We start from the raw sequence: 20670 nt of genomic DNA on the forward strand, positions 1-20670 counted from the left end.
AATTATCTAATTTTTTTAAAGATTAAACAAAAAGAAAAAATACAATGAAAATAATGTTCTTGAAAAAACAAGTTTCCACTTTAGATACAGAAAAATTAAATACAAATAGCTGTAGGCTTAAGCCTTTGTACTGAGATTGTGCACATTGCAAGTGTTGGATTTATTAATAACCTACAACAACAAATGACTCACTACACACAACACATTTTGAGAGATAAATCAAGACAGGAAAACGTTTGAAAAATTAAGAAAAATGATTAAACATTGTCTTTCTTTAATGTGGGCGTAATTCTAAATATTAAAGACACAAGTTTGGCATGAGATAATCACATGGACCTTCCTCTATACAATATAGCACCGACCGATAGGGGGCAACATTGAGCTGCACTGCCTCCAGTCTGCCGGATATTCAAAAACAGAAGAAGTGAAGTAAAAAACCCACGAAGAAGAATTTTGTTGAGCCTCGTGAAGCGGGAATTGACAGCAATACTATGGACTGGTAAATAACATTAATTAAACTTGTATTTTACATCTGTTGTTAAATATGTTATCTCTGTATGGGAACGGTTTGCTTTATTTAGCCAGCTGTGCGGCTACTTCACTTTGTTAGCTCGGGCTAACGACGCCGTTCATAATGAATGGTGATGCTAACAGATGCTAATGTTGACATGTTTCAAAATAATGATAATAACGTGTTTTTACAGACAGTAAAAGGAGAAGAACACACAGGGTGCTTGTTTTTAACACCTACAGGTTATATTAAATGCTATAACCAATGTTTATAGTAGGTAGCTAGCAGAACTGATGGGTTATTGAATCGTTTGACTTGTTCTATGTCTTATTATCGTGTCAAACACAGTGTTGCTAGGTAGATTTACTCAGTTAAAATTTGGACATATTTGTGTTTTACTTGCTTATTTCCATTATCTGTACTCATATTTACATATTGCACTTTTTAACTGCACTTCTTTGCAGATTCTCATTGATAATGCAAACGTATTAGACAACACATTATACTGTTATAGATGAAACTACCCACATTTATAGAGTCTTAAAGGTCCCATGTCATGCTTTTCCGGTTATTGATATGATAAATGTCATACATATACGACATTTATCATGCATCAACATATTTTAATACTTTGTGACTTTTTTATGTCTAATCTGTGCAGCTCTAATGTATTTATACACAAACACGTACGTTAACGTCTTGTCTTCCAGGGGTCAGAATGAGCTGCCGTCTCCGGTGGTTCGAGACGACGAGGTGACCGTCGCTGCCCGTAGAAGGTCAAGGAGGAAGAAGGTCTTCTGTATCCTTAACTACAGCCGAGTACAGCAGGGTCGCACGACTTCAACGTCACGCCAACTTAAGATCCATATTCAAACATACTAAATGGTACAAGTTGAAGCGTTTGTTTGAACAGTTTGCAGGAGGCAGGTACTTGCTTTCAAGCAGAACAGGGCAAACAAACTTAGAGGAGTGTTTACGTGTTCGGCGTAATGACGTACAACGGCCTCCACGACTTCTGTAGTCCTATTCAGCCACTTGGTAACAACCATCGTTTTTCAGACACGTCAACTCTTCAAAAATCACCAGTGGGGTCAAAACGTGATCTGTCTCTTCAATGTGTCTCAACCACAAACCTTATTTACAGATATTTTCCAAAAACTAGTTCTAAAATCCCGTTGGCTCTGAGACGAGGGAACCGGAAGTGGTGAAATGCTAACTCACTTCTGGGTTTTAGGACTCATTCCCACACCACTCTATAATGTCAGAGCTGTCAGTGTTGTTGTTTCCTGACCGCTGGTCTCAGTCCCGTCACCCGACAGCAGCCCCATCGCCTCCACCGTCACACCAGCTCGCTCCATGATGAGGAACACTCCGGCTTCACTGTTCAGACAGGCCGGTAGGACACACACACACACACACACACACACACACACACACACATACATACATACATACATACATACATACATACATATATGAGCTCCTTCTTTATTTTAACTATACTCTCCCCTCTTGTGTTTCCCTCTCAGTTACTCCCAGGGTTCCAGATGTTTCCACCATTTTGGCTCCAGCAGGTCGAACGCCTCGATACACACACACACCCAGACACGGTCGCAGCAGTTTGGTGAGACACACACACACTCTTAAATCACCACCTAAAGGGTTTTTGCACGAGTCCCTCTCTTGCAGAAGTGACGCTTTTTTTTAATTGAAGAACAGGCACAATCATACAGGGTCACAATTGAGTCAATGATCTTCATCCAGTCTACATTTTTTTCAGAACAAACCATCACCACCCCCCATCCCACCTTGAAAAGTTTGATCCAAAATAAAACACATTGTTTCCACGTTCAGATATAGACAATAAAAACACAGTGACGAAAAATAATATTAATAACAATAAGTAAATAAAATGGCAAGTAAGAAAAAAATGTATATAAAGATATCGGTAGGAGTGGAAGCAGGGGGACTGTGATGGGTTAGGGGTCAAAGGGCATGTTGACCAGATAATAAATGAAGGAGTAACTCTTAAATTGATGTCTTTGTGTCTAGAATTTGGACGACAGCGATTGGACAAACCAAACGTACATCTCTCCTATTTCTGGACTGGGGGACACGAGCTTCTTCACGGAGGACATCAGCAACCTCAGCTCGGCTCTACTGAAGGAAGACGACCCTGGAGATGCTGGTGAGTGAAACTAACGCTCCTTAAACCCACTCTGTTACTCTGCATTGTCAGTTTCTTTTTTTTCTCACACCTCTCCACTTTGTCCACGTCTTTCCAGCGGCTGCCAGTCTCTTCCCAGAGTTCCTCGGGTCCTTTCTGAAACACTCTTCCTCTGCGGTGTTTGAGCTGCTGGAGGATTACCAGGCGCTCTGCCAGGACAAGGTACGCACCAAATTCAAAGGGACTTCTTTTGTGCAAGTTGATTTATTTGAAGTTGTGCAAATGATGCATATCTCTCTGCTTTGACTTTTATAATGCTGGATTAAAAAGTTCAAGATTCAAAGGCTTTATTGTCATATGCACACAGCTACAGTGTAGTTATGGCAAAGACAATCTTATGTCCCAGGCTCCTTCAGCAATGAGACATAATATATAATAAGACATAAAACAATTAATCGGCTGTCTTTGGCTCTTTTCTGCTGTAACAATGTACACCTCTGTGGGACTAATAAAGGTATTCTGATTCTGAATAAAAATAGTGCAAAATAGAAATCAAATTGTGCAAGGGACCAATGTGCAAGTGGATGTCTAGAAGTAAACTGTATGTAAAATAGAATACAATGAGCTGAATAAAAAGTTATGAAGGCACTGGAGCTCAGGCGTTTATAAGTCTTATGCAGTTATGGGGATTGTGGGAAAGGGTATCTCTCTGTCTGTACACACAAACGATGAAAGACTCACAATAAAGTTGACTTTGACTTATGATGCGCTTGGTGTGAGGATAGCCTAGTTATGACCATATCAACTCAAAAGAAACCTACCAGTGTAGTACCTGTAGTCTAGCTCATGAACTGTTAGTGTAGCTGAATCACTCGCCTCCTCTCTGTGCTCCAGGTGGATGTTCTGCAGTCTGTGGTGCTCAGAGCCGGCCAGAACAGCAAGACAGCCGGAGTCCGCTGGCTGCTGCAGCAGGAGAACTGCTCCTGGAGACTCATCACCTCGCTCTATAGGTACCCGTCTCACTGACTACCTGTCTCACAGATCGTACCTTTCTTTCTCACTGACTACCTGTCTCACCGATCGTACCTTTCTCACTGACTACTTGTCTCACTGACTACCTGTCTCACAGATCGTACCTGTCTCACTGACTACTTGTCTCACTGACTACTTGTCTCACCGACTACTTGTCTCACTGATCGTACCTGTCTCACTGACTACTTGTCTCACTGACTACTTGTCTCACTGATCGTACCTGTCTCACTGACTACTTGTCTCACTGACTACTTGTCTCACCGACTACCTGTCTCACAGATCGTACTTGTCTCACTGACTACTTGTCTCACTGATCGTACCTTTCTCACCGACTACTTGTCTCACTGATCGCACCTGTCTCACTGTTATTACCTGTACGTCTGCATGTCTGTGTTCTTCCCTCTGATTGATCGACCTTGTGTTTCTGCAGGGACCGGGTCCAGTTGGCGATGGAAGATGACATGATGGCAGACATGGTTGTGAGTAACAGTTTATAAGGCTACACACCACCAGCTATGTGCATTTCCAATTTGTGCATAAAAAACACACACACACACACACACACACACACACGGAGGAGATGGCGGAGAGAACGCGCTCCGAGGTGTGGTTAAACTTTACCCGTCTCGATGTGGACAATGCTCGTTACCTAAAGTGCAATTAGTGTTTAGCATGTGAGGGCGGCAACACGAGCAGTTTGTCTAAACATTTATCCAAAGTGCTCCACATCCAGACGGAGGAATGCACCGGGTTCGACTGTCTCTCTAGTAGCGCTGTAGCCCCGTCCACGAGTAACGTTTCCACGTCAGGTGTTATGTATGCTAGCAGCAACACACGGAGCTAACTCAATGATACAAACATGGGTTAATGATTAGAGGGAACTGAGTTAGTTAGTTAGTTAAAGTTTCAGCTATTCTGTTTACAGTTCTGTCATCACATTATTTAATATGATTTGTTAAAACACTGTTGTTTCTTTTGATGTGAAATATTATGTATTTAATTTAAATAATGTTAATTTTGTTCACAATTTGTTTAGTTAGTTTAATAATATATGTATTTTTGAATCAAGTATTCATCTTCATTGTTAGTTTCCACATGCCTAAAACAACCTCAAGCTAAATCTAAAAGTTGATGGCAAAATAAGAGCGTTTGAGAAATTGTGCCTGGCATAATAGTCGATTCATCGTTTCATTAATGGATTATCAAATTAGTGATAGTTTGTTGCAGCCCTACTCTGCACACTGAATAGTGTTTGAATGTAGTATCTCCATACGGACTTATAACATCTAACAGTGATCATTATATCCTAAAGCTAATACAAGCACACACTCGTCATTTTTACACTGACCTGAAGTCTCAATCTTCTGCTTCTTCGTGATGATGACGTTGTGTCTGTGTCTAGGTTCCCAGTGAGAGTGAGAAAGTGGTCGTGGAGCAGCTGTTCCAGCGAGATGCCGCCATACGACAAAGTCAGGTAACAAAACACCAGCATGCTCTGCTGCTTCCTCCTCCAGCTTCCCATGCTCGCAAAAAGATCAAATGTAGTTCAAAAGCGACGATACGATAGCATTCATTTCAACTGATCAGAGTTTGTGTTTGTGTTGCAGCTGGTCGTTGATTGGCTGGAAAGCATCGCAAGGATCAGATTGGAGATTTATCAGATAATATAGAATACTAAGACAAAAAAGTCTGCTGGTGAGTTAAAATTATGACTGTTCTTAAGTGTGTAGGTGTGTGTGTGTGTGTGTGTGTGTGTGTGTGTGTGTGATGTGTGTGTGTGTGTGTGTGTGTGTGTGTGTGTGTGTGTGTGTGTGTGTGTGTGTGTGTGTGTGTGTGTGTGTTGTGTGTGTGTGTGTGTGTGTGTGTGTGTGTGTGTGTGTGTGTGTGTGTGTGTGTGTGTGTGTGTGTGTGTGTGTGTGTGTGTGTGTGTGTGTGTGTGTGTGTGTGTGTGTGTGTGTGTGGTGTGTGTGTGTGTGGTGTGTGTGTGTGTGTGTGTGTGTGTGTGTGTGTGCTGTGTGTGTGTGTGTGTGTGTGTGTGTGTGTGTGTGTGTGTGTGTGTGTGTGTGTGTGTGTGTGTGTGTGTGTGTGTGTGTGTGTGTGTGTGTGTGTGTGTAGTGAGTGTGTGTGTGTCCAGTGAGTGTGTGTGTGTCCAGTGAGTGTGTGTGTGTGGGTTAGGCATGTTAAGGTTAGGATAAGTCTCCAGGAAATGCATGTAAGTCAATGTGATGTCCCCTGAAGTGATGTATACATGGTGTGTGTGTGTCAGGGAGAACACCCTCCATACGCTGAAGATGAGGAGGAAGAGCAGCACCGGCTTCACCGTCCCTCTGGTCACTGAGCTGGTGAGACAAACACTTCTTCATCATTAATGTGTTGAAATACACCAATTATAATTTATTGTATGCATTTAAAGCACATTATGAAAAGGTTTAAAGTGAGTATTATTAGTTATGGCATTTCTTAGCTCTTAAAGAGACTATTTTGCACTGATTTTTAACATTGATTGTAGTCAAAAACACTTTGGTTAAACTTTTTATCAAGAAAAAAAACTGGTCATGCTATATGTATTAAACTGAGTTATAGGTCATTTCTGAGCTCTTAATAAAGAGACACATTTTCACCGATTTCTTTAATTGTTTGTACTCAAAAAGTATTTGGTCAACCGTTAACAGGTCATGATATATCCTTTATTTTTCATTCAAAATATGTCTTTCTTTTTAAATAACTTTTTATAATCATTTTAACTGTTTTTTCTCTTTTATAAAAAACAAAAACATATAAATACAATTAAATGGATTGATAGAAAAGTCAAACTTTCTCAACAAAACAGAACGAAAATATTTTAAAGGTCACCTATCATGCTATTTGTAGGCAATAGCATAGGTCTCAGATATATAAAAACATGTCTATGAAGTGTTTTGCTCAAAATCCCAAACAGATCACCCATTCTAGCCATGCCTCATATCCCTCTATTTCACTTCCTGTTTCAAAAGTGCTGATTTGGGGTATAAAGCTTAAAAAAGTTAGTGAGTTCCCCGACACACCGGGGACACATCTTTATGTATAAAAGACATCAACAAGTTCATTTTGCATGATAGGTCCCCTTTAAACATCAAATATAACAGACCGATTTACATAATAATTATATCATTATTTAGCCTTTTATTTATGATTTGTTTATGTATATTTTCCTTATGTGCAGTATTTATTTGTTTACTAATTTAAAAAAAACATTTCCTTAATTACATTTTTTTGAATAAATAAATCAAATGCACAGATAATGTAATAAGTGTGTGTGTGTGTGTGTAGGACCCGGACGCCCCTCTCCGGCAGCAGCGCCCCCTGGTGGATCTGGACAGAGAGGACGACGCTCGCCTGATGAAGAACCTCTTCACGCTGATCAGAGCCGGGATGACCGAGGAGGTAAAAGAGAGCCGAGGATTCTGGGTCATTTTTATATTTACATATTAAAAAAAGAAAATGTTTTTTTTTTTAAAGAATCCAATTTGGAAAGGACAGTCAGACTTGTATATGTGTGGGGGAAACTTCTGAAGCAATAGGAGTCAGGACTCGGAGAGACACGAGGAGAGCTGGAGCTTTGATGGCAAACACTGACGGTTTGTTTGGAGCTTCGGCCGGAGAATTCACAAGACACGTCACGGGCCACGGTCTGACCACACGGATGAGATGCCACAATCAATTCTGAAGACCCCTCCTGTAGCTCCAGGTTTGAACTAGTTCAGAGTGTAATAATCAACATTCTTCAATAGAGAGACTAAACAGCTGAGGACACTGAATCACATTTGTTGTCGCTTATGGCTCGGGGTCATCTACACCCCGAGAAGGATGTGTTCCAGGTGTCCCACAACAATAACTATCTCTGACCGAGAGGTGCCCGGTCACAAACTGGTAACAACAACAACAACAACTTGCTAGGGCAGCGCCTCCTTAAGGGAGATAACGGCTGCTCAGCTGCGTCAGAGGGAGAAAGATGAACATGTAGGGGAAATGATTCCCCGACATACACAAAAGTCAAAGTCAACTTTATTGTCAATCTTTCCGTTTGTGTGTACAGACGGGGAGATCGAAATACCGTTTCCAACAGTCCCGAATACAATAACAAAGATATATAGAAATGTGTATATACTTTATATACAGTTGGTTTGCTGGTAAGAACTGAACAATTTTGACCATATTGGGACATACTGGTGTGTCATTTCAAAATAAAAGCCCTCTCAAAGTGTACGAGCTGTTTTTCCACTAAATTCAGTTTAAGTTAATAGAATAAGCATGTTTGACTTAATTTAGAGAAATAAAAAGATATTTACGGTATGATATATTGCCATTAAGCTTTAAAATATTGATATATTATTTACTATCCACATCCCAGGCTCAGAGGCTGTGTAAGCGCTGCGGTCAGGCCTGGAGAGCAGCCTCTCTGGAGGGATGGAAACTCTACCACGACCCCAACATGACCTCAGGTAACCCCAGTGTGACCTCAGGTAACCCCAGTGTGACCTCAGGTAACCCCAGTGTGACCTCAGGTAACCCCAGTGTGACCTCAGGTGACCCCAGTGTGACCTCAGGTGATAAACAGTATGTTAGTGTATGAGTTACCTTCTTCTTCCTCTTCTGTCTGCAGGGAGTGTGGCGCTGCAGCCGGTGGAAGGAAACCCTCAGAGAGGAATCTGGAAGGCCTGCTGCTGGAGGATGGCTGAGGAGGTAACACACACACACACACACATATACACACACATATACACACACATATACACACACACACACAGACAGTGCATGAATAAAACTTCACCTGTGTGATGGAGTCGCAGCTCAACACCTTCACTGAAGTCACGTCAGGACCCTCCCCGTGGACCAACACCTGCAGAGTCTACACACACACACACACACACACACACACACACACACACACAGTGATGATATAATGTGTAGAATACTGATGATTTGTAAAGCTTAAAACACTAGAGGCACTGGCTTCAGATCAGTCTCATATAGCAATTAGCCTTTTTTGGCAGGTCCAATTTGAACACACACGATGAGGCAGGCATTAATGTGACACACACACACACACACACTATCCATCTCTCTCTCACTCACCCTTACTCTTACTCTTACTCTTACATTAGATGATATATTTATTTATTTTTTAATAATAGAGCTTTAGGAATTTGTCGAGAAAAATCGATTAATCCTCAGAATAAAGAATCATTTTCTTTGTCTTTGCATGGCAGTCAAGCCAGTAAAAGGACACAAGTAATGTAAAGAAAATGTGTGTGTGTGTGTAATTTGGCAGTAACAGCTGATCACACACACTCTGCCAGACATGCCGCCACTAGTCCAGGATGAGTCATCATTACTGTCAAAGTGAGCTAACAACGCGAACCACGTGTGTTTTAGGAGCAGTTAAACAGATACGAGAAAGCGATCTACGCCAGCCTGAGTGGAAACCTCAAACCGGTAAGATTTTATTTCTGTGTTTTGATGCATTTCAATAAAGTTGTATATGTGATGATTAAGGACTAAAAGTCAACAGTGTCCTCTCTATCTGTAACTTTGTGTGGTATTGATATCACTGATCAGGTCTCTCTTGAGAATGAGACCCTGGGTCAAAATGAGATGTTACCTGTAAAAATAAATGCTAAATAAAATGTGTGTGTGTGTGTGTGTGTGTGTGTGTGTGTCAGATGCTGGCGGTGTGTGAGTCGTGGGAGGACTGTGTGTGGGCTCATTTCAGAGTGATGGTCGACTCCCTGGTGGAAAAAGATCTGGTGTCGTCAGGGATGGCCCACCAGGAAGTGGAGACACTGCCGCGGGAATACCTGGAGGCCAAGTACGACACACACACACACACACACACACACACACACACACACACACACACAAAAGTAATGTCCCTTTGCTACTTCTTATTAAATAAAAACACTCTGTTTCTCGCTGTGTGCAGCTGGACGATGGAGAAGGTGTTTGAGGAGCTTCAGGCCTCAGAGTTGAAGGTGAGATTTTCACATTAACTGTGATTTGTGAGTCACATGACTGAGCACACACACTTAAAACAAACCTCTTTGTGTGTGTGTGTGTAGAGAGTGTTGGAGGAGACAAAAGAGCATTACCACGTCATCCAAAAGTTTGTCATCCTGGGAGACATCGACGGTAAGACACCTTCAAAGAGAAATCTAATTTAAAACATAGATTTTTAAACATTACTGATTTTCTTTTATTCTTTGCCTTTCTGTCAGGTCTCTTGGAGGAGTTCTCTGATTGGCTGACAGACTCTAAGCCCCTCCCCTCCCACCTGCTGCGCTTCATGACTCACCTGCTGCTGTTTTACCGCTCTCTGGGTTTGGCTCTGAAGGTAAAAGTAGACGATTGTTAGTACACACATCCTTTACTCAAGTAGAAGTACAGATACTCGTGTTTAAAAATACTCTGGTGAAAGTAGAAGTACTGACTAAACTTCTTTACTCAAGTGAAAGTAAAGAGGGCTTTGAAATGTACTTCAGTAAAAAGTACCCATAACTAGCAGCTGTTTTAAAGAGTACCTGACCTCCCTTTATATTAATAGAACAATAATGTCATTGTTAGCTAATGAATGTTTCCATGCTGAACAACGGCAACATGACAACGTTTCCATTGGTCCCTCTTCTTTAGAGAAGACCAGGAAATGATGGATACACGGATCGTGTTCAAATCAATAGGCACGCAATGACTCTAAATAATAATGATCACGCCACCAAACACACATTCAAACTAAAGGAACCAGCCTGTTTGGAAAATGTGAGAAGTAGAAAGTACAGGTATTTGTGTTCAACATGTAAGAAGTAGAAAGTACAGGTATTTGTGTTCAACATGTAAGAAGTAGAAAGTACAGGTATTTGTGTTCAACATGTAAGAAGTAGAAAGTACAGGTATTTGTGTTCAACATGTAAGAAGTAGAAAGTACAGGTATTTGGGTTCAAAATGTAAGAAGTAGAAAGTACAGGTATTTGTGTTCAAAATGTAAGAAGTAGAAAGTACAGGTATTTGGGTTCAACATGTAAGAAGTAGAAAGTACAGGTATTTGTGTTCAACATGTAAGAAGTAGAAAGTACAGGTATTTGGGTTCAACATGTAAGAAGTAGAAAGTACAGGTATTTGTGTTCAAAATGTAAGAAGTCAAAGTAAAAAGTCGTCAGAAAAATAAGTAGTGGAGTAAAGTACTGACACCAGAAACATGTACTTAAGTACAGTAGCAAAGTATTTGTACTCCACTACTTCCCAGCTGTGGATGAAGTTAAGTTGCTTAATTTGGACTTTGCTGACCTCTTCTCTCTCAGGAGGAGGTGTGTGTGGACGTTCTGAAGGCGTACGTTTCCCTCCTGATCCGGGATCAGCAGACCGACCTTGTGGCGAATTATGTGAGCCAGCTTCCCTCTGAACTCGCCACCGTTCAATACGCCGCCTTCTTAGAGACCGTCACCCAGCCGGAGATCCGCCCACGCTGCCTGCAGCTCGCCACCGATGCTGGTGAGACAGAAACACTGAGCCACACACAATGAGACCAGAAAAATAACAGACATTATTATTAAAGGTCTCCTATTATACTGTTAAGAAGAGGGGACACGTGTTGATGTAGAAGAGACATGAAGAAGAGGGGACACGTGTTGATGTAGAAGAGACATGAAGAAGAGGGGACACATGTTGATGTAGAAGAGACATGAAGAAGAGGGGACACATGTTGATGTAGAAGAGACATGAAGAAGAGGGGACACATGTTGATGTAGAAGAGACATGAAGAAGAGGGGGAAACATGTTGATGTAGAAGAGACATGAAGAAGAGGGGACACATGTTGATGTAGAAGAGACATGAAGAAGAGGGGACACATGTTGATGTAGAAGAGACATGAAGAAGAGGGGACACATGCTGATGTAGAAGAGACATGAAGAAGAGGGGACACGTTGATGTAGAAGAGACATGAGAAGAGGGGACACATGTTGATGTAGAAGAGACATGAAGAAGAGGGGACACGTGTTGATGTAGAAGAGACATGAAGAAGAGGGGACACGTGTTGATGTAGAAGAGACATGAAGAAGAGGGGACACATGTTGATGAAGAAGAGACATGAAGAAGTGGGGACACATGTTGATGTAGAAGAGACATGAAGAAGAGGGGACACATGTTGATGTAGAAGAGACATGAAGAAGAGGGACACATGTTGATGAAGAAGAGACATGAAGAAGAGGACACATCTTGATGTAGAAGAGACATGAAGAAGAGGGGGACACATGTTGATGTAGAAGAGACAGGAAGAAGAGGGGACACATGGTGATGTAGAAGAGACATGAAGAAGAGGGGACACATGTTGATGTAGAAGAGACATGAAGAAGAGAGGACACATGTTGATGTAGAAGAGACATGAAGAAGAGGGGACACATGTTGATGAAGAAGAGACATGAAGAAGAGGGGACACATGTTGATGTAGAAGAGACATGAAGAAGAGGGGACACATGTTGATGTAGAAGAGACATGAAGAAGAGGGGACACATGTTGATGTAGAAGAGACATGAAGAAGAGAGGACACATGTTTGATGTAGAAGAAGACATGAAGAAAGAGGGGACACATGTTGATGAAGAAGAGACATGAAGAAGAGGGGACACATGTTGATGTAGAAGAGACATGAAGAAGAGGGGACACATGTTGATGTAGAAGAGACATGAAGAAGAGGGGACACATGTTGATGTAGAAGAGACATGAAGAAGAGGAGACACATGTTGATGAAGAAGAGACATGAAGAAGTGGATTTTGCATAATAGGTGACCTTTAAAACATGTGTGTTTGTGTAGGTCTGGATGTCGCTGCGATAACGAAGCTGGTGGTGGAGACGGTGAGAGAGAGAGATGAAACTGAGTTCACTCACCACAGCCAGACGCTGGAGACAGGAACCAATAAGGTACAGATTTAAATACAAACACACTCACCATAAATATTTGTAGCTAAAACTAAATATAAAGAAATCAACAACATCTATAACCACCATGACATAAACCTGTACAAATGCGTGATTAAGTCAAAGGTTTCATTCATAAAAGCTCTTTAAAATGTACATAGTTTGTAGAGAGTTGTATGTGTAGAAGTGGGAGGAGTTACTGTGATGCTGTGCTCTGATAGGAGGACCTGAGTAAGATCGACGTCATTGATTGGCTGCTGTTTGACCCCGCCCATCGCGCAGAGTCCCTAAAACAGTCCAACGCCATCATGAGGAAGTTCCTGGGTAATTATTTCTGAGTTTTTATATCTAAGCCTGTCTCAGCCATTTTGTTTCCCTCTTGCTGTTTTTTTCTTTCATTTATTCAGTGGAAACAGAAGATTCTAAGAAAATCTTGAAATATTCAAAAACAAATTGACGGGTAGAGAAGTTGATTTAAAAGCAACATTTGAAACATTCAGCCATTTTTCTTAAGATTCTGTCAAAATGCGCAATATTTGAATGTATACCTGACTTAAATCACTGATATGAGCGTCTCACTTCGGTTAAATGGATTCCTTGTGTCCCTCACTTGCGTCGTTTCCCTGCGACTAGTCCCTCCCACCAAGGAAGCATGGAGAGACGCAAGGAAACCACGAGAAGCAGGGAAATGAGTTCTAAGAGCAATGGGACGTCCTTTCCTCCGGAGCGTCACGTGAAGCCACGTCCGTTTGTGATGACGCCGCACAGCTGATCGTCTGACAGCAACCAGATCAGTGCATGGGCTGCATCGTCCAATCAGTGAGCGATACACAGTAAGGGGGCGGGGCGAGTGTCTGAGGATTTCACCGGAGGATGGTCTGGTAGTTCCTCGCTCCTCGCTCCTCGCTCCTCGCTCCTCGGTCCTCCGGCAAAAATAAGGCCACTGGGACGCTACTCAAGATGGCGCAGACAAATCAACTTCCGTGATACCGAGCCCGAGGAGCGAGGAAATGAAAAATAACCGAAGTGAGACGCAGCCTTGGAGACAGTCATTGACTCCGTGTCCCATGATGCATTGCGTCTGTCTCTCTTTCTTCTAATTATTTCTATGTATTTCTTAGTTTTCATATTTAACAAGCCTGTCTTAGCCATTTTGTTTCCATCTTCTTTTTTCAATTCATGCATAAAAACCTAAGTGGAAACCCAGAAAAGAAAATCTTGAAATATGCAAAAAGAAATGTAAAAACTTTCATCCATTTTGCTCAAAATTCTGTTAAATTGTGTGATATCTGGATGGGTACCTGGCTTCAGTCTTTGGCACCATGTACCATGATGCATTGCGTCTGTCTGACTTCCTGTCTGTCTCTCTTTTCTCTCAGCGATGCAGAAACACGACGCAGCGAAGGCGGTTTTCTCCAAAGTCCCCGAGGACTCGATGAGAGAGATCTACTCTCAGTGGTCGGGGGTCGGACAGACGACTCCTCTCCCCGCGGAGGACGAGAACTCCATCAGAGAACACCTGTGCATCAGAGCCTACCTGGTGCGTCACCACGGTTACCTTATAACCATACAACCTAAAATATAGAAATGATAGACCTTCTTGTTGGGAGTACATACTTCTTAAGTTTTGTTCCTCCAAAACGTCTAAATCAGCGGTGTCCAAACTTTTTTCTCCGACGGCCACATACAGAAAAATATTCGAAGGGCTGGGCCACTCAGTAGAGGTTTATTGCCTCATAAGTGAAGTTATAAGTTAGCAAAATCAATCAAATGTAAGTAAATGATGCTCGATAGATACAACAGCCTACATGACAGCTTTCCATAGGGTTTCATTGAACTTGTTAGCCGCTCATTCCTTACAACAGAAGCCTCAGATTGATTATCATGAGAGGAAACAGGAAGGGTCTATTTCAAGCTTGTTATGAAAATAAGTTATTGGGCTTTTTTTCTTATCCACTTAGATTTGTTGGAACATATTTTCAACTTGAATTGACTGAAAGTGGTCTTAACACATGTGTTTACAGATATATTTAATACAATACAAGACAAGACAAGCTCAGTTTCATTTGTGGGCCGCATTCCATTATACTTTTTTAATTTGCTGAGGGCCGATTCAAAATGGCCCCCGGGCCGTAGTTTGGACACCCCTGGTCTGGATGTTAGCCTTTTTGTGTGTGTGTGTGTGTGTGTGTGTGTGTGTGTGTGTGTGTGTGTGTGTGTGTGTGTGTGTGTGTGGTGTGTGTGTGTGTGTGTGTGTGTGTGTGTGTGTGTTGTGTGTGTGTGTGTGTGTGTGTGTGTGTGTGTGTGTGTGTGTGTTAGTGGTGTGTGTGTGTGTGTGGTGTGTGTGTGTGTGTGTGTGTGTGTGTGTGTGTGTGTGTGTGTGTGTGTGTGTGTGTGTGTGTGTGTGTGTGTGTGTGTGTGTGTGTGTGTGTGTGTGTGTGTGTGTGTGTGTGTGTGTGTGTGTGTGTGTGTGTGTGTGTGTGTGTGTGTGTGTGTGTGGTGTGTGTGTGTGTGTGTGTGTGTGTGTGTGTGTGTGTGTGTGGGTGTGTGTGTGTGTGTGTGTGTGTGTGTGTGTGTGTGTGTGTGTGGTGTGTGGTAAACTCATCATGTGTTTTTAAATTGGACCTGCCAACATTTTTAAATGGGTGATCTGTAGCCAATTGATCGGTGCCTCTCTAGTGTTTTAAACTTTACAAATAATCAGTTTTCTACCCATTTAATCAGCGCTGTACCTTCAGTCTGTTCCATAGGGATCAATAAGGTTTACTGATCTTGATGTGCCTTGTTGATGTTCCCACAGGAAGCCCACGAGGCCTTCACTGATTGGTTCAGCCACAGCAGCTCCGCCCCCCAGAAACCAGCACCTGCTCCTGAGGCCAAATTCACCGAGAGAGTAGCCAATGAGATGAGAGAGAAGGAGTACCAGGTAGAAACACACAAATACACACACCGTTTATATCTAGAGATTACTTTTAGTACACAAAACTATCGCTCTCAGGGTGGATGCCCTCTCAGCCCTGGTCTGGCAGAAACACTGATTTGAATGATAAAACATATTAAGTCAAACTCTAAATGATTTATCCAACAGTATTATTGTGTGTATATATATGTATATGTATATGAGCTGCAACAATTTGACTAATTAGAATAATCGCCCAACTTTTGATTTGACTTTTCGTGCAAAAATGGCAGATAATGCTGTTTTTACCCCGAAACTTGGAGATTTCCTGCATTTTATATCATATTAAAGTGAATATTATGGCGTTTGTACTGAAAAAAAGGACATTTAAAGAATTCACCTTTTTTAAAATGAAGAAACTAGGATGGACACTGTTCTTTTTTCTGGCATTTTAAAAGACCAAACTATTAATTGAGTATGGAAAATTGTATTTAGTTTGTCGTGCTAAGACATAGTGCCAATACAACAATGTAGAAATATATATATTAATTGTTTTCTGCGTGTTAGTCGTCCCTGTCTGCCTGGTCGGGTCGTCTGGACGTTCTGACTGAAGATGTGAAAGAGAGAATCTACAACGTGCTGCTGTTCGTAGACGGTGGCTGGATGATCGACAACAGACAGGTAACTGTTTACGACTCGATGAAGACATTTATTAACATATTATCCCAGGGAATTCATAAGAAACATAACCTGTGTTTCATTCAAAGGAACCAGAGGATTCATTGAGTTACTGTGAGAAATCTTTAGGCACTAAAATAAGTCCCTATATTTTAATTGTTTAGTTCTTCAGGTTGGTTTTTTTCTGGATGTTTTTTGTCGAGAAAAGTTTTTTTTTTGCTTTCTGGCATGGAGTTGGATTAGAAGAGTAATATATTAATCCAGTTTCATTTTTGTTATTGCAAACTACGCCTAAATATGTACAATCTTGACAAAGACGTGGCAATATCTGTGACTATATCAGAATGCAAAATTGTTGAGTCAAATGTAGTTAAAAAAATTACTTTACAAAAAGTAAACTAAAACATGACCAAAAGTAACAGGATGAGGACATTTCACACAGGACTAACACCAAGTTCAAATAAAATGAACACCGTACCATTCAACATTGAGCTACAGCCAGGTACAGGTAGAATGGAGTTGAGGTGAGGAATTAAATCGACTGTTTGGTTGTGTTTTCAGGATTCGGAGGAGGATTCAGAGCGCAGCCACCAGATGGCGGCGTTGCGCTCGCTGTGTTTGCCTCGCCTCAGTTTCCTGCTGCTCAGCGTCCTGCAGAACTCCTCCAGACACCAGGAGGCGCTGCGGCTCGCTGACATCATCTCCTCCGACCAGCACCGCCTCTACCAGGTAAGAGTACACACATCCTTTACTCAAGTAGAAGTACAGATACTTGTGTTTAAAAATACTCTGGTGAAAGTAGAAGTACTGACTAAACTTCTTGACTCAAGTCAAAGTAAAGAGGGCTTTGAAATGTACTTCAGTAAAAAGTACCCATAGCTAGCAGCTGTTTTAAAGAGTACCTGACCTCCCTTTATATTAATAGAACAATAATGTCATTGTTAGCTAATGAATGTTTCCATGCTGAACAACGGCAACATGACAACGTTTTCATTGGTCCCTCTTCTTTAGAGAAGACCAGGAAATGATGGATACACGGATCGTGTTCAAATCAATAGGCACGCAATGACTCTAAATAATAATGATCACGCCACCAAACACACATTGAAACTAAAGGAACCAGCCTGTTTGGGAAATGTGAGAAGTAGAAAGTACAGGTATTTGGGTTCAACATGTAAGAAGTAGAAAGTACAGGTATTTGGGTTCAACATGTAAGAAGTAGAAAGTACAGGTATTTGTGTTCAAAATGTAAGAAGTAGAAAGTACAGGTATTTGGGTTCAACATGTAAGAAGTAGAAAGTACAGGTATTTGTGTTCAACATGTAAGAAGTAGAAAGTACAGGTATTTGGGTTCAACATGTAAGAAGTAGAAAGTACAGGTATTTGTGTTCAACATGTAAGAAGTAGAAAGTACAGGTATTTGGGTTCAACATGTAAGAAGTAGAAAGTACAGGTATTTGTGTTCAACATGTGAGAAGTAGAAAGTACAGGTATTTGTGTTCAACATGTGAGAAGTAGAAAGTACAGGTATTTGTGTTCAACATGTAAGAAGTAGAAAGTACAGGTATTTGTGTTCAACATGTAAGAAGTAGAAAGTACAGGTATTTGTGTTCAACATGTAAGAAGTAGAAAGTACAGGTATTTGGGTTCAACATGTAAGAAGTAGAAAGTACAGGTATTTGTGTTCAACATGTAAGAAGTAGAAAGTACAGGTATTTGGGTTCAACATGTAAGAAGTAGAAAGTACAGGTATTTGGGTTCAACATGTAAGAAGTAGAAAGTACAGGTATTTGGGTTCAACATGTAAGAAGTAGAAAGTACAGGTATTTAGGTTCAACATGTAAGAAGTAGAAAGTACAGGTATTTGTGTTCAAAATGTAAGAAGTAGAAAGTACAGGTATTTGGGTTCAACATGTAAGAAGTAGAAAGTACAGGTATTTGTGTTCAACATGTAAGAAGTAGAAAGTACAGGTATTTGGGTTCAACATGTAAGAAGTAGAAAGTACAGGTATTTGTGTTCAACATGTAAGAAGTAGAAAGTACAGGTATTGTGTTCAACATGTAAGAAGTAGAAAGTACAGGTATTTGGGTTCAACATGTAAGAAGTAGAAAGTACAGGTATTTGTGTTCAACATGTAAGAAGTAGAAAGTACAGGTATTTGTGTTCAACATGTAAGAAGTAGAAAGTACAGGTATTTGGGTTCAACATGTAAGAAGTAGAAAGTACAGGTATTTGTGTTCAACATGTGAGAAGTAGAAAGTACAGGTATTTGTGTTCAACATGTGAGAAGTAGAAAGTACAGGTATTTGTGTTCAACATGTAAGAAGTAGAAAGTACAGGTATTTGGGTTCAACATGTAAGAAGTAGAAAGTACAGGTATTTGTGTTCAAATGTAAGAAGTAGAAAGTACAGGTATTTGTGTTCAACATGTAAGAAGTAGAAAGTACAGGTATTTGGGTTCAACATGTAAGAAGTAGAAAGTACAGGTATTTGTGTTCAACATGTAAGAAGTAGAAAGTACAGGTATTTGGGTTCAACATGTAAGAAGTAGAAAGTACAGGTATTTGTGTTCAAAATGTAAGAAGTAGAAAGTACAGGTATTTGTGTTCAACATGTAAGAAGTAGAAAGTACAGGTATTTGTGTTCAACATGTAAGAAGTAGAAAGTACAGGTATTTGGGTTCAACATGTAAGAAGTAGAAAGTACAGGTATTTGTGTTCAACATGTAAGAAGTAGAAAGTACAGGTATTTGTGTTCAACATGTGAGAAGTAGAAAGTACAGGTATTTGTGTTCAACATGTAAGAAGTAGAAAGTACAGGTATTTGTGTTCAACATGTAAGAAGTAGAAAGTACAGGTATTTGTGTTCAAAATGTAAGAAGTAGAAAGTTCAGGTATTTGGGTTCAACATGTAAGAAGTAGAAAGTACAGGTATTTGTGTTCAACATGTAAGAAGTAGAAAGTACAGGTATTTGGGTTCAAAATGTAAGAAGTAGAAAGTACAGGTATTTGTGTTCAAAATGTAAGAAGTAGAAAGTACAGGTATTTGTGTTCAACATGTAAGAAGTAGAAAGTACAGGTATTTGGGTTCAACATGTAAGAAGTAGAAAGTACAGGTATTTGGGTTCAAAATGTAAGAAGTAGAAAGTACAGGTATTTGTGTTCAAAATGTAAGAAGTAGAAAGTACAGGTATTTGTGTTCAAAATGTAAGAAGTAGAAAGTACAGGTATTTGTGTTCAACATGTAAGAAGTAGAAAGTACAGGTATTTGTGTTCAACATGTAAGAAGTAGAAAGTACAGGTATTTGTGTTCAACATGTAAGAAGTAGAAAGTACAGGTATTTGTGTTCAACATGTAAGAAGTAGAAAGTACAGGTATTTGTGTTCAACATGTAAGAAGTAGAAAGTACAGGTATTTGTGTTCAAAATGTAAGAAGTAGAAAGTACAGGTATTTGTGTTCAACATGTAAGAAGTAGAAAGTACAGGTATTTGTGTTCAACATGTAAGAAGTAGAAAGTACAGGTATTTGTGTTCAACATGTAAGAAGTAGAAAGTACAGGTATTTGTGTTCAACATGTAAGAAGTAGAAAGTACAGGTATTTGTGTTCAAAATGTAAGAAGTAGAAAGTACAGGTATTTGTGTTCAACATGTAAGAAGTAGAAAGTACAGGTATTTGTGTTCAACATGTAAGAAGTAGAAAGTACAGGTATTTGTGTTCAACATGTAAGAAGTAGAAAGTACAGGTATTTGTGTTCAACATGTAAGAAGTAGAAAGTACAGGTATTTGGGTTCAAAATGTAAGAAGTCAAAGTAAAAAGTCGTCAGAAAAATAAGTAGTGGAGTAAAGTACTGATACCAGAAACATGTACTTAAGTACAGTAATGAAGTATTTGTACTCCACTACTTCCCACCTCTGGTGAACACAGACGTTTACTCGTTGATGCACATATACAAAAATATATGCAGTAAAATAAGACGAATACTATACTCAGTTTCTCACATATTTATATTTTGTGTAAAAATTGTCTTTGGTTTTTTATTTGTTACAAGTTTTTGTAATAGCTACACCAAAGCAAGTTCCTCGTATGTGTAAACGCACTAAAACGGATTCTGATTCTCTTCTTGTTGTCTTTTATTCATTTGTTTGTTTGTTTACTCACAGGTGTTCTCTAAGGAGGAGCTGAGGAGGTTCCTGCAGAAGTTGAGGGAGTCGTCTCTCGCTCTGTTGGACCGAGGACTCGACCCGCTGGGCTACGAGCTGCAGCCGTGAACACACACACACACACACACACACACACACACACACCACACACACACACACACACCACACACACACACACACCACACACACACCACACACACCACACACACCACACACACCACACACACACACACACACACCACACACACCACACACACACACACACACACACACCAC

The 20670-nt window shown here is 40.5% G+C and overlaps 1 protein-coding gene across 1 annotated transcript; it reads left to right on the forward strand.

The window, feature by feature from the left end:
- The first annotated feature begins 418 nt into the window (after positions 1-418).
- Positions 419-20570, forward strand: nup107 (nucleoporin 107). Its single transcript, XM_034113842.1, is given in 28 exon segments — positions 419-499; positions 1222-1310; positions 1815-1907; positions 2041-2135; positions 2564-2699; positions 2797-2900; positions 3573-3688; positions 4141-4189; positions 5113-5184; positions 5318-5342; positions 5345-5405; positions 5977-6052; positions 7020-7133; positions 8101-8191; positions 8353-8432; positions 9126-9185; positions 9413-9558; positions 9673-9721; positions 9809-9878; positions 9965-10080; positions 11042-11231; positions 12550-12656; positions 12875-12977; positions 14033-14193; positions 15454-15579; positions 16120-16233; positions 16792-16959; positions 20395-20570. Coding segments are annotated over 28 exon segments (2727 nt in total). The 5' UTR covers positions 419-491; the 3' UTR covers positions 20503-20570.
- Positions 20571-20670: the final 100 nt, after the last annotated feature.

Source organism: Trematomus bernacchii, unplaced genomic scaffold, assembly GCF_902827165.1.
Source record: "Trematomus bernacchii unplaced genomic scaffold, fTreBer1.1, whole genome shotgun sequence".
In the NCBI taxonomy this organism is placed as follows: domain Eukaryota; kingdom Metazoa; phylum Chordata; class Actinopteri; order Perciformes; family Nototheniidae; genus Trematomus; species Trematomus bernacchii.